Source organism: Protopterus annectens, chromosome 8.part0 (assembly GCF_019279795.1).
Source record: "Protopterus annectens isolate FY-2018-M chromosome 8.part0, PAN1.0, whole genome shotgun sequence".
NCBI lineage: Eukaryota > Metazoa > Chordata > Ceratodontiformes > Protopteridae > Protopterus > Protopterus annectens.
The window spans coordinates 427,612,080-427,628,069 of NC_056741.1; the positions used below are offsets into that span (position 1 = coordinate 427,612,080).

The 15,990-nt window shown below is 43.2% G+C and overlaps 1 protein-coding gene across 4 annotated transcripts in view; it reads left to right on the forward strand.

Annotated features, from left to right (window-relative positions):
• Positions 1 to 15,990, forward strand: part of CELF3 (CUGBP Elav-like family member 3) — a 1,127,909-nt gene that overhangs the window by 122,622 nt on the left and 989,297 nt on the right. For all 4 annotated transcript variants that reach the window (XM_044079943.1, XM_044079945.1, XM_044079947.1 and 1 more), the window contains exon 2: positions 14,466 to 14,548. In XM_044079943.1, the coding sequence (XP_043935878.1) occupies positions 14,466 to 14,548 (83 nt within the window). The remainder of the gene's footprint in view (positions 1 to 14,465; positions 14,549 to 15,990) is intronic.

The following is a 15,990-nucleotide window of genomic DNA, read 5'->3' on the forward strand; positions in this document are numbered from 1 at the left end:
TGTCCTTTTCCATGAGGTACATGGATGCTAGACTGTGGGTAAATCTGCAGTTTCTCATCCATTCATCCAAATTGCATTTGATTCGAGTATAAGTACTATTTTGCTTTATGAGGAGTGGAAGATGATTGTGTAGAAGGGGTATTGTGTGTTGCATAACTATCTCTTCAACTTGTTCTATTTTTGTTGCAAAAGGAGAGTGTTCCCTTGAGTGGATGTTCCCACTACCATTGTACTTGCCTGTGTGTAATTGGTCTGACAGGACAGGATCTGTTGAGGTTCTGTACACGAGAGAGGCTGTCTCTTAGTAGCCTGTTTGATAACAAGAAGAGGGACAATGCTTTGGTATGGTCTGCTTAAGTTTCTTGATTTAGGCCCTTTAAATTTCTAATGAGAGAGTGTTGTGGTTCCTCCAGTTGTGGTAAGTATTTGGATAGGTGCATACTGAATGGCCATTATATTCAATGATCGGCCTGATAAGAGCCAAGCACAGTGTAATGATTACATCTCTGGATGTGATATCATTGTATAAGCTCTGCAGTTGCACAGGACTTGATGATGAAAGCACAATTCATTGTTGACATATGTTTGCAGATCCTTAAGGAACCAGTTTCCAGAGGTGTGTTGTCAGTGTGATAGTTACAACAAAAGTTACACTTGCCAAAGGATATGATCATGCATTTCTTGGCATTTAGTTTTAATCTATGATTTTGACACAACTTATTTGTTTGGAAAAGACCCTCTTGTTGGATTTTGGTGTCTAGGGTGTTTATAATGGCACCAAGTTTACAGTTGTCATCAAAAGTGGTCAACCACAAACCCTTCACATTAGTAATATTATGTCGCAAGACTTACACCACAACTGTAATATTTTTTGTTGCAAGAGTTTCAGCTACCCTTTGTATACCAAAGAGACTATCTACATAACATACTAATGGTAGAATGAATGTACATCTGCTGTACTCAGATGTGAGTATTGATTTTGTAGTGTCACTTTACAGTACCAAGGAAACATTATTTCTATGCCTTTTTTTAGTATGTTTTTCACGCTAACTGATGTTTTTGCATCTTCAAGACCTTGAAACTTTGTTCCTTGTCCCCACAGACAGGATTTGTCATAAAAGGGGATCCAGTGTCTGTCAGCCTGGGATGACATGCTCGACAAGCTGCATTGCTTTGCAAGAGATGGCTTGCACTTGTCACCCATAGGCTTTTGAATACTGGCCAAGGCTCTTGCTGCCCCCATAGTACCTTTTTTAGGCAAGGCTCAAAAGTCAAACCCACCTTTATAAACAGCACAATTAACAAAAAACTGAGGGTTATGCTACTCAACACCAGGAGTTTAAATCTCAAAATGCACTCGCTTGAAGCACTCCTCAGTATGGAGAACGTTAACATCTGTGTAATAACTGAAACCTGGTTCAAGGCTCCAGAGAGCACCCAGCACTACCAGGCTACAACTCATACCACACGTTTCAGCCGCAGAACATGGACCGAAACACAAAAGGAGGGGGTGTATCTATATTCATCAAGGATACCTACACCTCCAGGTTAGTGGCGCAGTATGATACCTCTGAGATCATCCATGTGCAACTAACATCGGAAAAATCTGCAATGCAAATTGTGGCCTGCTACAGATCACCCTCCATGATCCAGGACCACCACTCTACCTTTCTGGAGACACTGGAAAACATGAAGGTCCTACCAAACAACCTGATATTGGGCGATTTCAATTACCCTATCATTCACTGGGAAAACTACTCAAGTACAAACTCCCAGGCCCAGTGCTTCCTGGAATTCATCAACTCAAATGCCCTGGATTAGCTGGTAAACTCCCCTACCAGAGGTGAAAACATATTGGACCTGGTCATCACCAACATGGGTGACAGGTGTTCCACACCAGAGGTCAACCCGTCACTGGTTAGATCAGACCATAAACTAATCACTCTGGATGTCTACACCCCACCACTACCCCCAACTAAGGAAACCACAGTAAAAAACTTTTCTAAAGCAAACTTCACCTTACTTAAGACAGAGGTGGTAAGTTTCACAGCCCCCACGCTAAAGCATAATGCTGCCCAAGATGCAGAAACCTTTACAAATGCACTCTATGAGCACGTACAAGGATGCATGGATTGTGCCATCCCTAGCAAAACCAAGACTCACTCCTCTAAGAGAAAGAAACCAGTTTGGTGTACCCCTGCCATAAACAGGCTATGCAACAGAAGGAGGAAACTAGTTCAGAAAAAAAACAAACCCCAAGAAGGAAAGACATCCCTGATCAGTATCATTAAAAAACTAAGGTCTCTCATAAAATCATCTAAGGCTAACTTCGAAAGAAAAATAGCCAAGGATTCAAAGATAACCACAAAGCCTTCTTTAGCTATGTTAAGAATCTAAGTGGCAACTCTCAGATATGCACTGAACTAGTGCAAAATAGCACAAAATATACTGAAACTACTGATATTGCCAACATCCTGGCAGATAGATTCAGTGCAAACTTCACCCCCCTCTCACCCCCAAAAGACTCCACAACAATACCGGAAAAGTGTACTGTCCCAGAAATCACAGACACACAGGTGAAAACAGCCCTTTCAAAAGCCAAAAAGACAGCACCAATGGGGCCAGATGGTGTCCCAGGCTGCGTCTTGCACGAACTACAGAACGAACTAACCCCCCACCTAAACACGCTGTTCAACCTATGCCTCTCCACAGGCTACATGCCCATAGAATGGCGCACAGCAATGGTTATTCCTCTCCACAAAGGAGGGGCCACAACTGTCCCTGGTAACTATCACCCCATAAGCCTGAGTACCCCGGTCTGCAAGGCTATAGAGCGCATCATCATGGAACTCTTTACCAAAGACATTGGGAACCTCCAAACACTTGACCTGACCCAGTTTGGCCTTGATAAGCGCAGATCATGCCTACTAAACCTGGTTGACTTCTTTGAGACAGTTACCAAGGCCATAGACGAGGGAAAGGTGGTTCACACAACCTACCTTGACCTCGCCAAGGCTTTCAGCACCATTCCCCACTTGGGTATTACAGAAAAACTCACCAGCCTGAACATAAACCCCTATGTCACGAGATGGGTTGCCAACTGGCTTACAGACAGAACTCACATGGTAAGAATAACGGGCTCCAGGTCCGACTCTAAACCAGTCACAAGTGGTGTCCCACAAGACTTGGTCCTGGGACACCTACTGTTTGGCATATACTTCTCAGAAGTACAGGCAAACACAGGAGGACTATGGCTAACCAAGTTCACCGATGACTGCAAACTGGGAGCCATAATTGACTCTTTAGCTGACACGGACATCCTCCAAAAGGGCCTTACTGAGACAGACACCTGGTGTCAAAGTCATGGCCTCAAGCTAAATGCCAAAAAATGCATAGTCATCCCATTTGGGAAAAACAAAACACCCATGAATTACCACATAGGTGGCAGCCCCCTTAATACAGAAGAGGTAATAAGAGATCTGGGGACCCAGGTAGATAGTAATTTCTCCTTTGACAATCATATTGCCAAAGTAGTTAGGAAATCCTTCTATGTGGCCCATCTAATTACTAAAGGGTTCGCATCTAGAAATAAAGAGGTTATAGTGCCCCTCTACTCGTCACTCACCAGACCCATCATAGACTACAATGCCCCATTTGGGATGCACCTCACAAGACACTTCCAACAGCTGGAAAGACCACAAAATTACCTCACCAAGAGGATTACTGGCCTCAAACATATGTTCTATGCAGCCCAACTGAAAAACCTCCGGCTGTACTCAGTGGCATATCGCTTACTCAGAAGTGATCTCTGCCTGACTTACAAATCCATGTCCAACTCAGAATTGATAGACATACTCCACCTAAAGAAATCCAAGTCACTGCGAGCCACATGCTCTAGTGAGCTAAACCTTGCCACAACAACAAATAGAACATGCTGGAGGGACAGATTCCTGTCACAGAGACTCCCCATGCTTTGGAACAAAATTCCAAACTGCATTAGGCAGAGCCCCTCACTAACACACTTCAAGAGAAACCTTGATGAGTGGATGGGTAACAGAAAATACACCCCTGGGATCACTTCATTGGCTGTGCTTGACAGAGGATTGGTTAATTAATCATTGGGGCGACGAAAGCCGATACATTCTGGCTAGGCTTATAAATGCCCTCGGGCAGATAGTCTAGTACCTACCTATGAACCTAAGTATGAAAATGGTGTTATTTAAGTGCCCGTTATTCAAATGTGCTGGCACAAACATAAAAATAAACAAGTACATGGACAGAAAGGACAACACCCTGCTGCTTAATTATTATCCTTCTGGTATCAGACAGTTAGCTTTACGGATGTCAGACTTTTTAGCTGCAACTCAGTCAATATACCAGTTCTCATCCTGATCTGTATTCTCAGTCCTATGAATAAGACTCTCTGATAGCTGGCACAACTGTCAACTCACCTCCATGTGAAGCCACTGAGTAAATATGTGATGAATTAAATCAGATGTGGAATTAGAATCTGTTCGCTCATCTGTCATAATCTGTCAACATCTGACCACGGACTACAATGCATTGACTTGTAGTTGGTGACCTCATCACTTTGGGTTAGTTCTTCTAATTTGGAAATCATCTCATTGTTAAAATAGTGTGTAATGGAGCATGTTTAGAAAAACTGTTCTACAAAGGCATTACATGCCTGAGTATTTCTTTTCATATTTTAGTCATTTACAGAAGTATCCTACAGATGTTTGCATGCCATTAGCTTGCATATGACCTCCTTACTACCACTTGCTCAAAACAGCAAGTGCCTGACCTCCCACTGGATTGAATTTACTGACTGCATACATTGCCTGTACTGACTGCAAACATTGCCTGTACAGATCACTTACTATAGCCATAAGGGTTCTACCTGGTCTCTAACCCCAAATCTCAATCACTAAGCCTAACACTAGCCCTAAAATTCTTAATCAAAAACTATGCAGTGAATTCCTAAACTTAAAGATTGGATTTGCTTCCTAAACATAAAACTCAATTGTTCGAAAACCCTGGTTTATAACCCTAACCTTAAAACTCCTAGTCTGTTCCTAAACCTAATCCCAAACCCTGAACCCCAAGTCTAAAACCAAGTTGCTCCCTAAGCTTAAAGCTTTCTATTCATTTTTAAACCTACCCCCACATTGCTTTCTTACCCTAATAACCTGACTTACCTTACTCAGACTCAACTGTTGGAAATGCAGCCCATGCCAGCTGTCTAAGCACCTGACTGTGAGACTGTAGTCTGTGAGTAGCCTTGACCTGAGCACTTAAAGTGAATCCCATTTACAAATGTATGTACTTCATCTTATACACAGTTTTTCTAAAGGTATAGTGTGTAAGAATGTGGATTGAACTTAACTGAAATAAATGGGATGGATATTTCTAAAATATGACATTATGGATCACTGTTTAATGTCAACAGTTCATGAAACTATGCAAAGCATATCCCATACCAAGCTGATTAAAATAAAAAGACAATTTTTGGTACTTGCATATTATCGCAACCACATTTGGAACTGCAGAAGCAGCTTGCTTTCTAGCTGTTCTGTGGCTGAAATACATGGTCAGCCTGTTTTGGGAACTGGAGTGTGTCAATGAATTGTCAGTAACTCCTGAGAAAGCAGATGAGGAAATGAAAAGAACGGAAAGCAAGCCACTTCTGCAGTGCCGAATGTGGTTGGCCAGAAAAAGTATGTTCAGTCCTGTCTGCATCACATCAAAACAACAACAACAACAGAAAAAACCCCAGTAACATGTACTATTTGTACTTTAATCCATTAACTGAGAGAATCGAGTTCCATCACTTTCCTAAACTACATCACAATTTCACAGCATACTCTCACTTCTAGCATTTTACTCCTTTGTTCCTAATTCCTGTGTGTTTATCCAATCTCAGACAAACGTGCTTAGTAACATCACAAAACACCACGACTCCTTCCTCAATAACATAAATAACGGATTGGGAGAATGCGTGGTCTTTCAATGAGTTTGCAAAACAATGAACCCAATTGCAGTTGGGAAACGGACCGCTAAGTACCAGGAGGACCAAAGCATCAAAAATAACCCAGCGCAGCATGTGCTGGGCACATGTGCTGTGAAGTGACCCAAAGCAACAAGAATAAAACAGCACAAGACCACCCGTGATCTGTCCTTTCTATAGCTAAAATGAAGGCTGCAGCCCAAGGCTGGCAAAGTTAAAACAGCTTTCATTCTCAAAAGTCACAAGGAGGGTGCTGAAGGTCAAGTACTGTATGCACCGGTTTCGGACTGTTTATAACTTGCCTTTAATGCTGCTGTTTAGATTCTCTTCTCTTTTCCAGGAAACTGGAAAGTTCTGCTCAGCTTTTAGGAAAGAGTTAAAAGGGAAAGTCCATCCTGGCAGCAAGGAAGAAGGAAGGGTACTTCGACCATGCATTCTCTCAATCATTTTATTTTATTGAGAGACGAGTCGATAACATAAATAACATGACTATGACAATGTGTGGTTGTGATAATACGTAAGTACCCAATTTTTAAATGCAGGCTTCTACTTAGAAAAAGTGTTCAGGTAGGGTACCGTTTGCTTTGCAATGTGAGATTTTCTGATTGACCTTCAAAATCCAGTCTTTAACTTGCTGATATGCCAAAACTGTAAACATTATCATCAGAAATATTTGATGTTAAGTTGTCTATCTCGCCTTCATTCTTGCTGGTTGGGTTCCCGACTCGGCCATCTTCAATAGCTCGAGAGCTGTTTACAGGCTGGAGGATACCCTATATCCCATGATGCCTGGCGCTAGTTACTCAGATCTCATTTGCCACTTCAGACTGCGAGGTTGTCTTACTTGCTCAGGCTCATATACCTTTTTTGTATTTTCTATTTTTCACTAGAATTTGCATCTTATTAGTGTACTTATACCAGAAATTGTACTATTAACCCTAGCTAGACTATTTAAATAGTATCTATCCCCCCTGTTTTCTTATATAAAAAACTTGTTTTACTTAGAGAGTTTTCCCCACCCCTCCCCCTCTCTTTCCTTTTGCTGTAACCGTTTAAATTAGAGGCTAACCCTCTTTTTGTCCTTTCTAGTTTAAAAAAAAAAAACACTTTTTTTAGTAGTAGTAGACTTATTTAGTGTGTGTTAGCTGTATTGTTTAATTAGTATACCTGCTAACTTGTTTTTTCTTATAGTGTGTGTGAGTGTTTTACCTTGGTGTGTGGGTGTGTAAAAATGTCCAAGGATTCAAAAGTGTCCGGATTCAAGAAGTGTGATTCATGCTGTCAGAAGATGTCTCTGACAGATGGTCACACTTCTTGTGTCTATTGTCTGGGCGCAGTGCACCTGCAGGACTCTTGTTCGGTTTGTCATGCTTTTAGCCCAAGAGTCCTGCAGGAGAGCAAAAATAAGTTGATACTCTGGGGTTTGCTCAAGCCTCAGGATTCACCGGCCAAAGTTCAGCCTGTGAAATCCTCCAAGCCACCTAAGTCTTCAGCTCTCAGTTCGGAGCCGTCACTGGGTGAAACTCCACCATCCACCTCGGCTCGGGCTGGAGCCGATGTGCCTCCCTCCCAATTGGCTATAACAGGTACTTCAGAGCTGTCTGGGAGTCGAAAGAGATCTATGTCTCCCTCTTTGGAGTCGATACACTCTGCTCCAATCGGAGCGCAGTCATAGGTCCTCTCACTCCTCTCGATACTCTAGACTTTCAGATCAGGACTTGGAGAGAGTGGTCAGTAGGTTGCTGAAATCGCAGGCCCTAGCGAAAATGTTGTCAAGCCCCCCTCATCAGGTGTCGACTCCGTCCATTTACGCAGAGCTTCCTCCTTCGACTCCTCTCTTGAGCTCGGAGCCGGAGTTCGTTGGGGTTCGACTCGTGGAACTGTCGGCTCCGATACTTTCCCCTTTGGTTCTGTCGTCGGCTCAGATCCCTTTCATGGCACCATCCTTGGAGGGATCTGGGTGCCGAGACTCTCGTCAGCTCTGAGGGGGCGAGTGGCATCGAACCCTTGTCCGACCCAGTTCTCCCCCGCAAAGCTTCGGCGCAGGTGAGCTCAGCTCCTACATCAGCCTCGGAGCCGTCCCCCTTGGTACGGAGAGGAATTCTGGTTTCTTCAGAGCTGGAGTCTTCTCTGCGCCCGGGCGGGGGTGCCTTTGAAGTCATGAGGAGTGTACTGGCCCCTGAGTCATTCCCATGATCAACCCCATCGGCTCCTCCCCCATGGTGCCTGCATCTGCCTCTGCCCCTCCTCCAGACCCCAAGCGTGGGGAACCAGTGCTCCACAGCACCCCCTTGGGTGTTTCTTCCTCTTCCGAGGCCTCCCCTGATCACTCAGAGGAGCCACCTCGTAAGAGGAAGTACAAGAGGAAGTACGTTGACTCCCCTGAGTCTGTCACATCAGATACTGACTTAGAGGATTCGGAAGGGTCCCTGAGATCCCCCTCTGAGGATGTCTCCTTTTCAGACATTTTGGAAATGCTTAGGCAGAGGGGGAACTGGAATACCCTAGCCCCTTCCGAAGATGAGTCTGTATTCCTGGATGCATTTGGTTCCTGACCTTCCACCTCCTGGGTGTCTCCGCCTTTCGACCCACTTATGTCTGTGGTGGCTAGGAAGGCATGGTCAGCTCCAGACACAGTGGAACTGACCCCCAGGAGACCTGCTAAATTTATAACTGCACCTCAGGACAAATAGTTTTTGACTAAGGGCATACCTGTCGATGCCACGGTGGTAGCAGCAGCCACAAAGAAGGAGTTGGCAGAAACTTCCTCATCTGTCCATCCCCCTAACAAGGAGTCTAGGACTATGGACAGATATGGGAAGCGAATGTTTGCTTCAGCGACCTTCTCCATGAGGTCTCTGAATTATTTGTGCCATTTTACCCACCTTCAGAGGGATCTCCTTAAAGAGCTTGGAGATGCCCTCCAAGATCCATCAGCTGAGGGGGCTCAAGCTAAGGTGGCCTCCTAGCTGGCGACTCTGAATTCAGTTGTTAACTCCTCCATGAGGCTCATTTCTTATGCAGCCGATGGTGCGAGTAGAGCTGCAGGCACAGGCGTTGCCCTTAGGAGGCACGCATGGATGGGGCTATGTAATTTTGCGGAGCCCTTGAGAGCATCTTTCACCAATACCCCCTTTGATGGTTCTGCTCTCTTCAGATCACAGGTGAAGGACACCCTAACCAGGTGTGAACAAGAAGGCAAGACTCTCTGCTGTGGGAGTCCATTTTTCCACTCCTTCTAGACCACACCCCAAGGGTCAGAAGAGTGAAAAGATGTGGTTCCGGAAACCCCAGGGAGCCTTGCCTGACACACGTGGTGAGTTCCCCTCCAGGGGCAGAGGAGGGAACAACAACAGACGCTGCCCTTGTGGCAGAGGGGGTCCGCAGAGGGGGTCCGCAGAACCAGGGCAGCAGAGAATCTTTCTCTGAGAAGCCCTTTCAGCATCCCTGAAGGGTTGCCTGGCTGCCCCTCTGGAGGCAGTCGGGGGAAGGCTCTCCCTGTATCCCAAAGCCTGGCAAGACCTAACTCAAGACAAGTGGGTACAGTCGATCATATCCGGAGGTTACAAAATCCCCTTTGCTCAACCCCCGTTAAAGTCAAACAAGTCCCTTCCAAATGTTCCACCCAATCTAAGAGAACAAGCAGCCATAAAGATTTCAAAGCTGCTATACAATAGAGTCGTCCAGGAAGTCCCGGAAGACCAACTCAGATCCGGAACTTACTCAAGGTTCTTTTTGGTACCAAAAAAGACAGGGGACTGGAGACCCATTCTGGATTTCAGCAGATTAAACAGATCTGTACAAAGAATAAAGTTTCGGATGGTCATGCTACAGTCCATTCTACCCTTCCTAGGTCAGTACAATTGGATGTGCTCTGTAGATCTTCAGGATGCGTACTACCATATCAAGATTCACAGGCACCCCAGAAGATTCCTTCGCTTCCAGCTGGGAGCCAGTCACAATCAGTTCAGAGCTCTGCCCTTTGGTCTCACCACAGCCCCCAGGGTATTCACCAAATGCATGGCAGTGGTTATGACTCACCTGAGACGTCAAGGATTCCAGGTGTTTTCATATCTAGACGGCTGGCAGTGGTTGCTTACTGCTTCCACCTGACATCACCTCCTGCAGGCCAGGGACTACACTATCAAAACTTGTTCCAGGCTAGGTATCACAATAAATTTCGAAAAATCTGCATTGTTGCCCTGTCAGCATATCACTTATATAGGCACAAATCTAAATACCAGGAACATGTTTGCGAGCCTTCCACCAGACAGGGTATCACTAATTCGCCAGCAAGTACATATTTTATTAACATGCAGAACGATTCAAGTCAGGTTCGTCCTCCGAACACTGGGTTCCATGGCATCAACAATTCTTCTTGTCCCCCTGGCCCGCTTTCATATGAGAATCCTCCAGTTGCTTCTATTCACACAGTGGTCCTTCCAACAGCTTCCCATGTCTCACAAGATTATGATCACAGAAGCATGCAAGAAGCACCTTGCTTGGTGGATGGTCTCCCCATCAGTGTCCTAGGGCAGACCATTTGTGCTATCCCCTCCAGTCGTCACAGTGACCATGGACGCCTCCCTGATAGGGTGGGGGGGCATTATCAGGGCAGGACAGTCCAAGGCACCTGGCAGCCTCATGAGTACCATTTGCATATAAATGTCTTGGAGATGAGAGCCGTGCTTTTAGCATTGCAAGCCCTTCAGGACTCTCTCCCTCCTGGGACCATTGCAATTCAAACGGACAATATGTCAGTGGTGTGGTACATCAACAAGCAGGGCGGAACCAGGTCCTATCCCCTATGTCGAGAAGCACTCAGACTCTGGCAGTGGGCAATCTCTTCCCAATGTTTTCTGATTGCAACGCGCATCCCTGGGAGTTCCAACATCATCGCAGACAGGCTCAGCAGAGCAATTTTCATGCATTACAAGTGTTCTCTGAATCAGGTAATTGCGGAACAGATCTTTCGCAAATGGGGTCAGCCTTGCTGTGACCTGTTCACCACACCTTTCAACAGCAAGTGCAACAATTTCTTCTCCCTCCTTCCACTTCCCGGCCACTCCCCCAGAGACGCTGTAGTCCACGATTGGCCTCAGGGACTTCTTTACGCTTTTCCTCCATTTCCCCTAATACCCAAACTCATACAGAGAGCAACTGCGTTGGGTTGCAAAATGATCCTCATTGCCCCTTACTGGTCTCGTCAGATATGGTTCCCATTCTTGCATCATTATCTTCTCGAGCAGCCTTAGATTCTGGATCCTATTCCAGATCTTCTGATTCACCAATCGGGCAGACTGCATCGATCCCTTCAAACACTCCAGCTCACAGCTTGGTTGCTCCACTTCCAACCTTAGCCAGGCTTCCTAATATTTCCTCCTCTGTGCGGGAAATTATTATCTCATCCCACAAATCCACAATGAGGAAAACTTACACTAGTAAGTGGAAACGTTTTTGTTGCTGGGCAGAGGCTAGGAATATAGATCCGTTTTCAGCCCCTGTCCACGAGATTTTGGAATTTTTAGCGGAACTCTTCCATTCTGGTTCCACTTCTGCTACAATCAGGGTTCAGCTAGCTGCCATTTCGAATTTTCACATTGGGTTGTCTTCTAATAACATCATGTCTCATAAGCTGTGTAAAGCCTTCCTCAAAGGAACCACTCTGCTTAGGCCCCCATTAAGAGATCCACCACCTCCGTGGGATCTAAACTTGGTGCTAGCTCCCCTAATCTTGCCACCCTTTGAACCTGCAGCATCTTGCTCCATTAAGTTTTTATCCTGGAAGACTCTTTTTCTGGTAGCCATTACTTCTGCCAGATGTGTTTCGGAACTTCAGGCTCTATGTACTCGTCCCCCATACTTAGTTTTCCATAATGATAGGGTCGCTCTAAGGACCAATTCTTCCTTCCTTCCTAAGGTCTGTACACAAAATAATTTGAATCAGTCCATAGACCTTCCTGTGTTCTTTCCTAATCACACCAATAACACAGAATATAAATTGCACCAGCTGGACGTTCACAGACAGCTGCGTTTTTATTTGCATAGGACAAAGGACATCAGGAAATCCGACCAACTCTTCATTTCCTATGCTGAGGGCAGACAGGGCCTTCCTGTCTCAAAGGTAACATTATCTAGGTGGTTGTCTCACCTTATTTTATTCATTTACCAGCTGAGAAACAAAAAATTATCTACCAAACCTAAAGGCCACTCTACTAGGGCACTGACTACCTTGGTGGCCTTCCAATCTAGGTTACCCATGGAATCTATCTGTGCAGCTGCTACGTGGGCTAACCCACATACCTTCATTTCTCATTACAAATTAGACATTGCTTCCAGGAACAGGGCTGATTTTGGTTCCACTGATCTGAAGAGTCTGTTCCAGTGAGCCACCCAGGATAGTAGGTGCTAGGGACGCTGTCCCAACCAGCAAGAATGAAGGCGAGATAGACAACTTAACATAAAGAAGTTATGTACCTACCATAACGTTCCATGTTAGTTGTCTTCTTCTTGCCTTCTTTCTTGCATCCCACCCTCCATCCCCCTATCCTAATGGATCGAGAGGAGCCTCTCCTTTCAATTTTTCATTGGCTGAACCTTCTCTGATTGTATTTTTCTGCTTGGATAGCTTCACAGTTGGGCCCCCAGGGGGCTTCTAAGGTAGTATTCTTTCTTACTTATGTCTGGAATAGCTTTTTCAGATGAAATCTAAGTAACTAGCGCCAGGCATCATGGGATATAGGGTAGCCTCAAGCCAGTAAACAGCTCTCGAGCTATTGAAGATGGCCGAGTCAGAGCCGAGGATTGGCTCCGAACCCATTCAGCAAGAAAGAAGGCGAGAAGAAGACAACTAACATGGAACGTTATGGTAGGTACATAACTTCTTTTTTTTTACCTCATAATTTTACAATCTAATATCCCAAAAATGGTCAGGAATAATCTTAATACTGGATAAATATGAGTAAACCTCCCTTTTAAAGCTATAAAAGTAATCTCTGGGGAAGCATTAAAATGAAGCTAATCATGATTAATGAGTCCCATAGAAGCATTTTCACATCTGTACTGACCATTCCTGGTTCCATTGAATATGCACATCAGACAATAATGAAGGTTGTGCGTCAGGGCCGGCAACTCGGTATGTAAAAATCTACTGCCAGTCATTAGCGGACCGGAGTTCCCCTGTGGCGACCCCTAACCGGGAAAAGCCGAAAGACACAACAACAACAACAATAATGTAATACTTTTGTCTCTTTAAAAACAGGATATAATTATTTCAAATAATCAAAAAAAAGTGTTAATTTGTTACTCTCATCCTTTTTAACCCCAAATAATGTAACAGTAGCAGTTACATCTGGCATGGTATTACATTATTTTTGATTGGGTGAAGATGTCATTACATTTTAGGTTCATGATTTGAAAGTCTTTATGTTAGACTTTAGTCTTGACCATGCTATAAAGACTGTTTCCAGAAAGAATAGCAAGTCTGTAACTTTGTTTTTTTTAAATTTACACTATGTTCTGTGCTGTATGAAATGACACTGCTGAACTGAATTACTTGTACGGCACCTAAAAAGCTAGCTTCAGCAAGTGTTAACAGAGTTCAGTAGTTTCAAAACAGCATACCTAGGGGTACATGCTTCCATTTTTCTGAATGATAAACAAACAGTGTTGCTTTAAAACTTGATTTTAATCCTCGGCTAGGTAAACGTCTATGTAGTTTACTGAGCCAGTCTCACGTTTATTTTCTTTAGCAATTTACAAAATTAAGTGCAGTCATTCCAGAAAAGGAATCAAATTAATTTTACTTAAGAATAATAAGGGACTATTTAATGAATACTGCTGACACAAGTGACACATGAAGCTACCAGTGCCATAATATGTCATATCTGCCATAATACAATGTCTTCCTGCTAGACAGCAATGCCCATAAAATCAAACAAATCAATTGCTAAGTAACAAAGCAAAGCATTTTCTTATGCTACTTTGCTCTTCTTAGAAGTTTTGTGCTATTTTAGATATAAAACAGCATAGTGTGGTCAGATACCAAAGAAATGCTTAGAGCTGAGGAATGCAACTGTTCAACTGAAAAGTATAGTTCTTGATACAGTGTAGCATTAGTTCAGTATTAGCAGGAGTGACTAAGTCCACCTGTACATTGAATGCAAGAGAGCTCATTGTGTAATACTCTGAATAAGGCATGCATGTTCTTTTAGATTTTATTTTCAAGATTATAAATGCAGCATTTTCTAAAAACTAACATTTTACAAAAAAAAACCCTCCATTTCTGAAAGAAATTGAGTGTTACAAGAATGAAGAATAACCTGTGTCAAACTGCTTAGTTGGATTTCAGAGTATAAAATGCTGTATATTTATATAGTATTGCATCAGATTCTGATAGTTTTGAGTGCATTTATGATATGATGATTCTTTTGTTCTCTCTTGCCCTTCTTTTATTCAGGGTGTGCCTTCTTGACATATTGTGCTCGTGAATCAGCTCTCAAGGCACAGAGTGCTCTGCATGAACAGAAAACCCTTCCAGGGGTGAGTTGGTTTTCATTTGCTTCATTTTTACCATCATTAGGTGTTAATTGCTGTCTTGTATATAAATACTTATGCTTTTTTATTAGCCCAGCACCAGCCACCATGGTAAATTCCTGCATTACGAATGTATCATTTTTTTCTTTGCATATCATTAGCTTCCTTGAAAGTCTGATCAGTGAAACAGGCTTTTATGAGTTTTTATTTGTGCTTATTATAAGTATTGGCTGAGTTTTGTTTGGAATTTGAAAAAACATATTTTCACCACACACACACTACATCAGTGTTCTCTAAAAATGTAAGTCATGCAGTACCATGATTTATTGCATCTTTATTCCTTTATAAAAACACTGCCATAGCTTGTATTTACTAAGTTAAGTTTTTTACATTTCAATAATCAAGTAAAAGAATTTAAGTCAGGAATGTTGCACATGAAAAGTTAAGAAGCAATATTTTAGCCATTGTGCATTTCATAAATGTCCACTTATGTGTCACCTTACTTACAGCTAAGGATATACAGATTAAAACAAGTGCTCCTTAACATACAATACTTCAGATCTGGTTGCTTGTCAGCAACTGACTTCTTAATTGTTTGTAACATTAATCACTTGAGAGCAACTGATTATTTTCTCAGAAGCAGAGGATAATGACCTTGAGATTTAAAATAACTTGAGCAAATATATGCATCTATTCATGGTTCCCCTTTCCTTGTCTGGCTTCTGCCCATTAAGATTGTAGTGGACAAGATAGCTTTACATAAATTAACAGTAGTAGATGGAACAGTGACAGAAGGTGGTGCTGCACCGTATGAGGGTATGTTACTTCAGCACTGGACATGCACATACTGCCTGCAAAGTACAGACCTACCTGAAGCAAGCTTATGCTCTGAACATTGTGTGCTTACAACAAGCAGAGCATAGAGCCTATCCTGTAAACAGGTGATTGACCCAATGTTTACATTCTCTCTGCACATCAATTTACTTGAAATACACATGTGCTGCAGTACCAGATCTCAATGATAAAGCTTAGATTTGCAATTTTGGTTTGACACATATGCATGTGACTTTGCACATCTCAAGTTCTCTGCCAAGTAGATCCACTGAGTCACTTGAATAAATAAATGACAATTCCAATATCTATATACAGATATGCTTATTTACAAAACAAGCATTGCCACCACAGTAATTGGGCCCAGTGGCTTAGAGTTAAAGCTTTATTGTTGGGCCCATGATCTAGGACACTGAGGGCCCAGTGGCTAGCTTTGAGCTCTTAATGGAAGAGTTGACTTTTTTGCACTGTGTGATAGTCCCCTAATGGAGTTCAAGAGATTTTTAATGTACATGCATCATGCTGGAGGATGCATATCAATAATCATGCTAGGGCATGTCTATGGAAGCATGTTTACTGTTCTCACATTTATGTTATTGCTCAGTCAATGGTAAAGG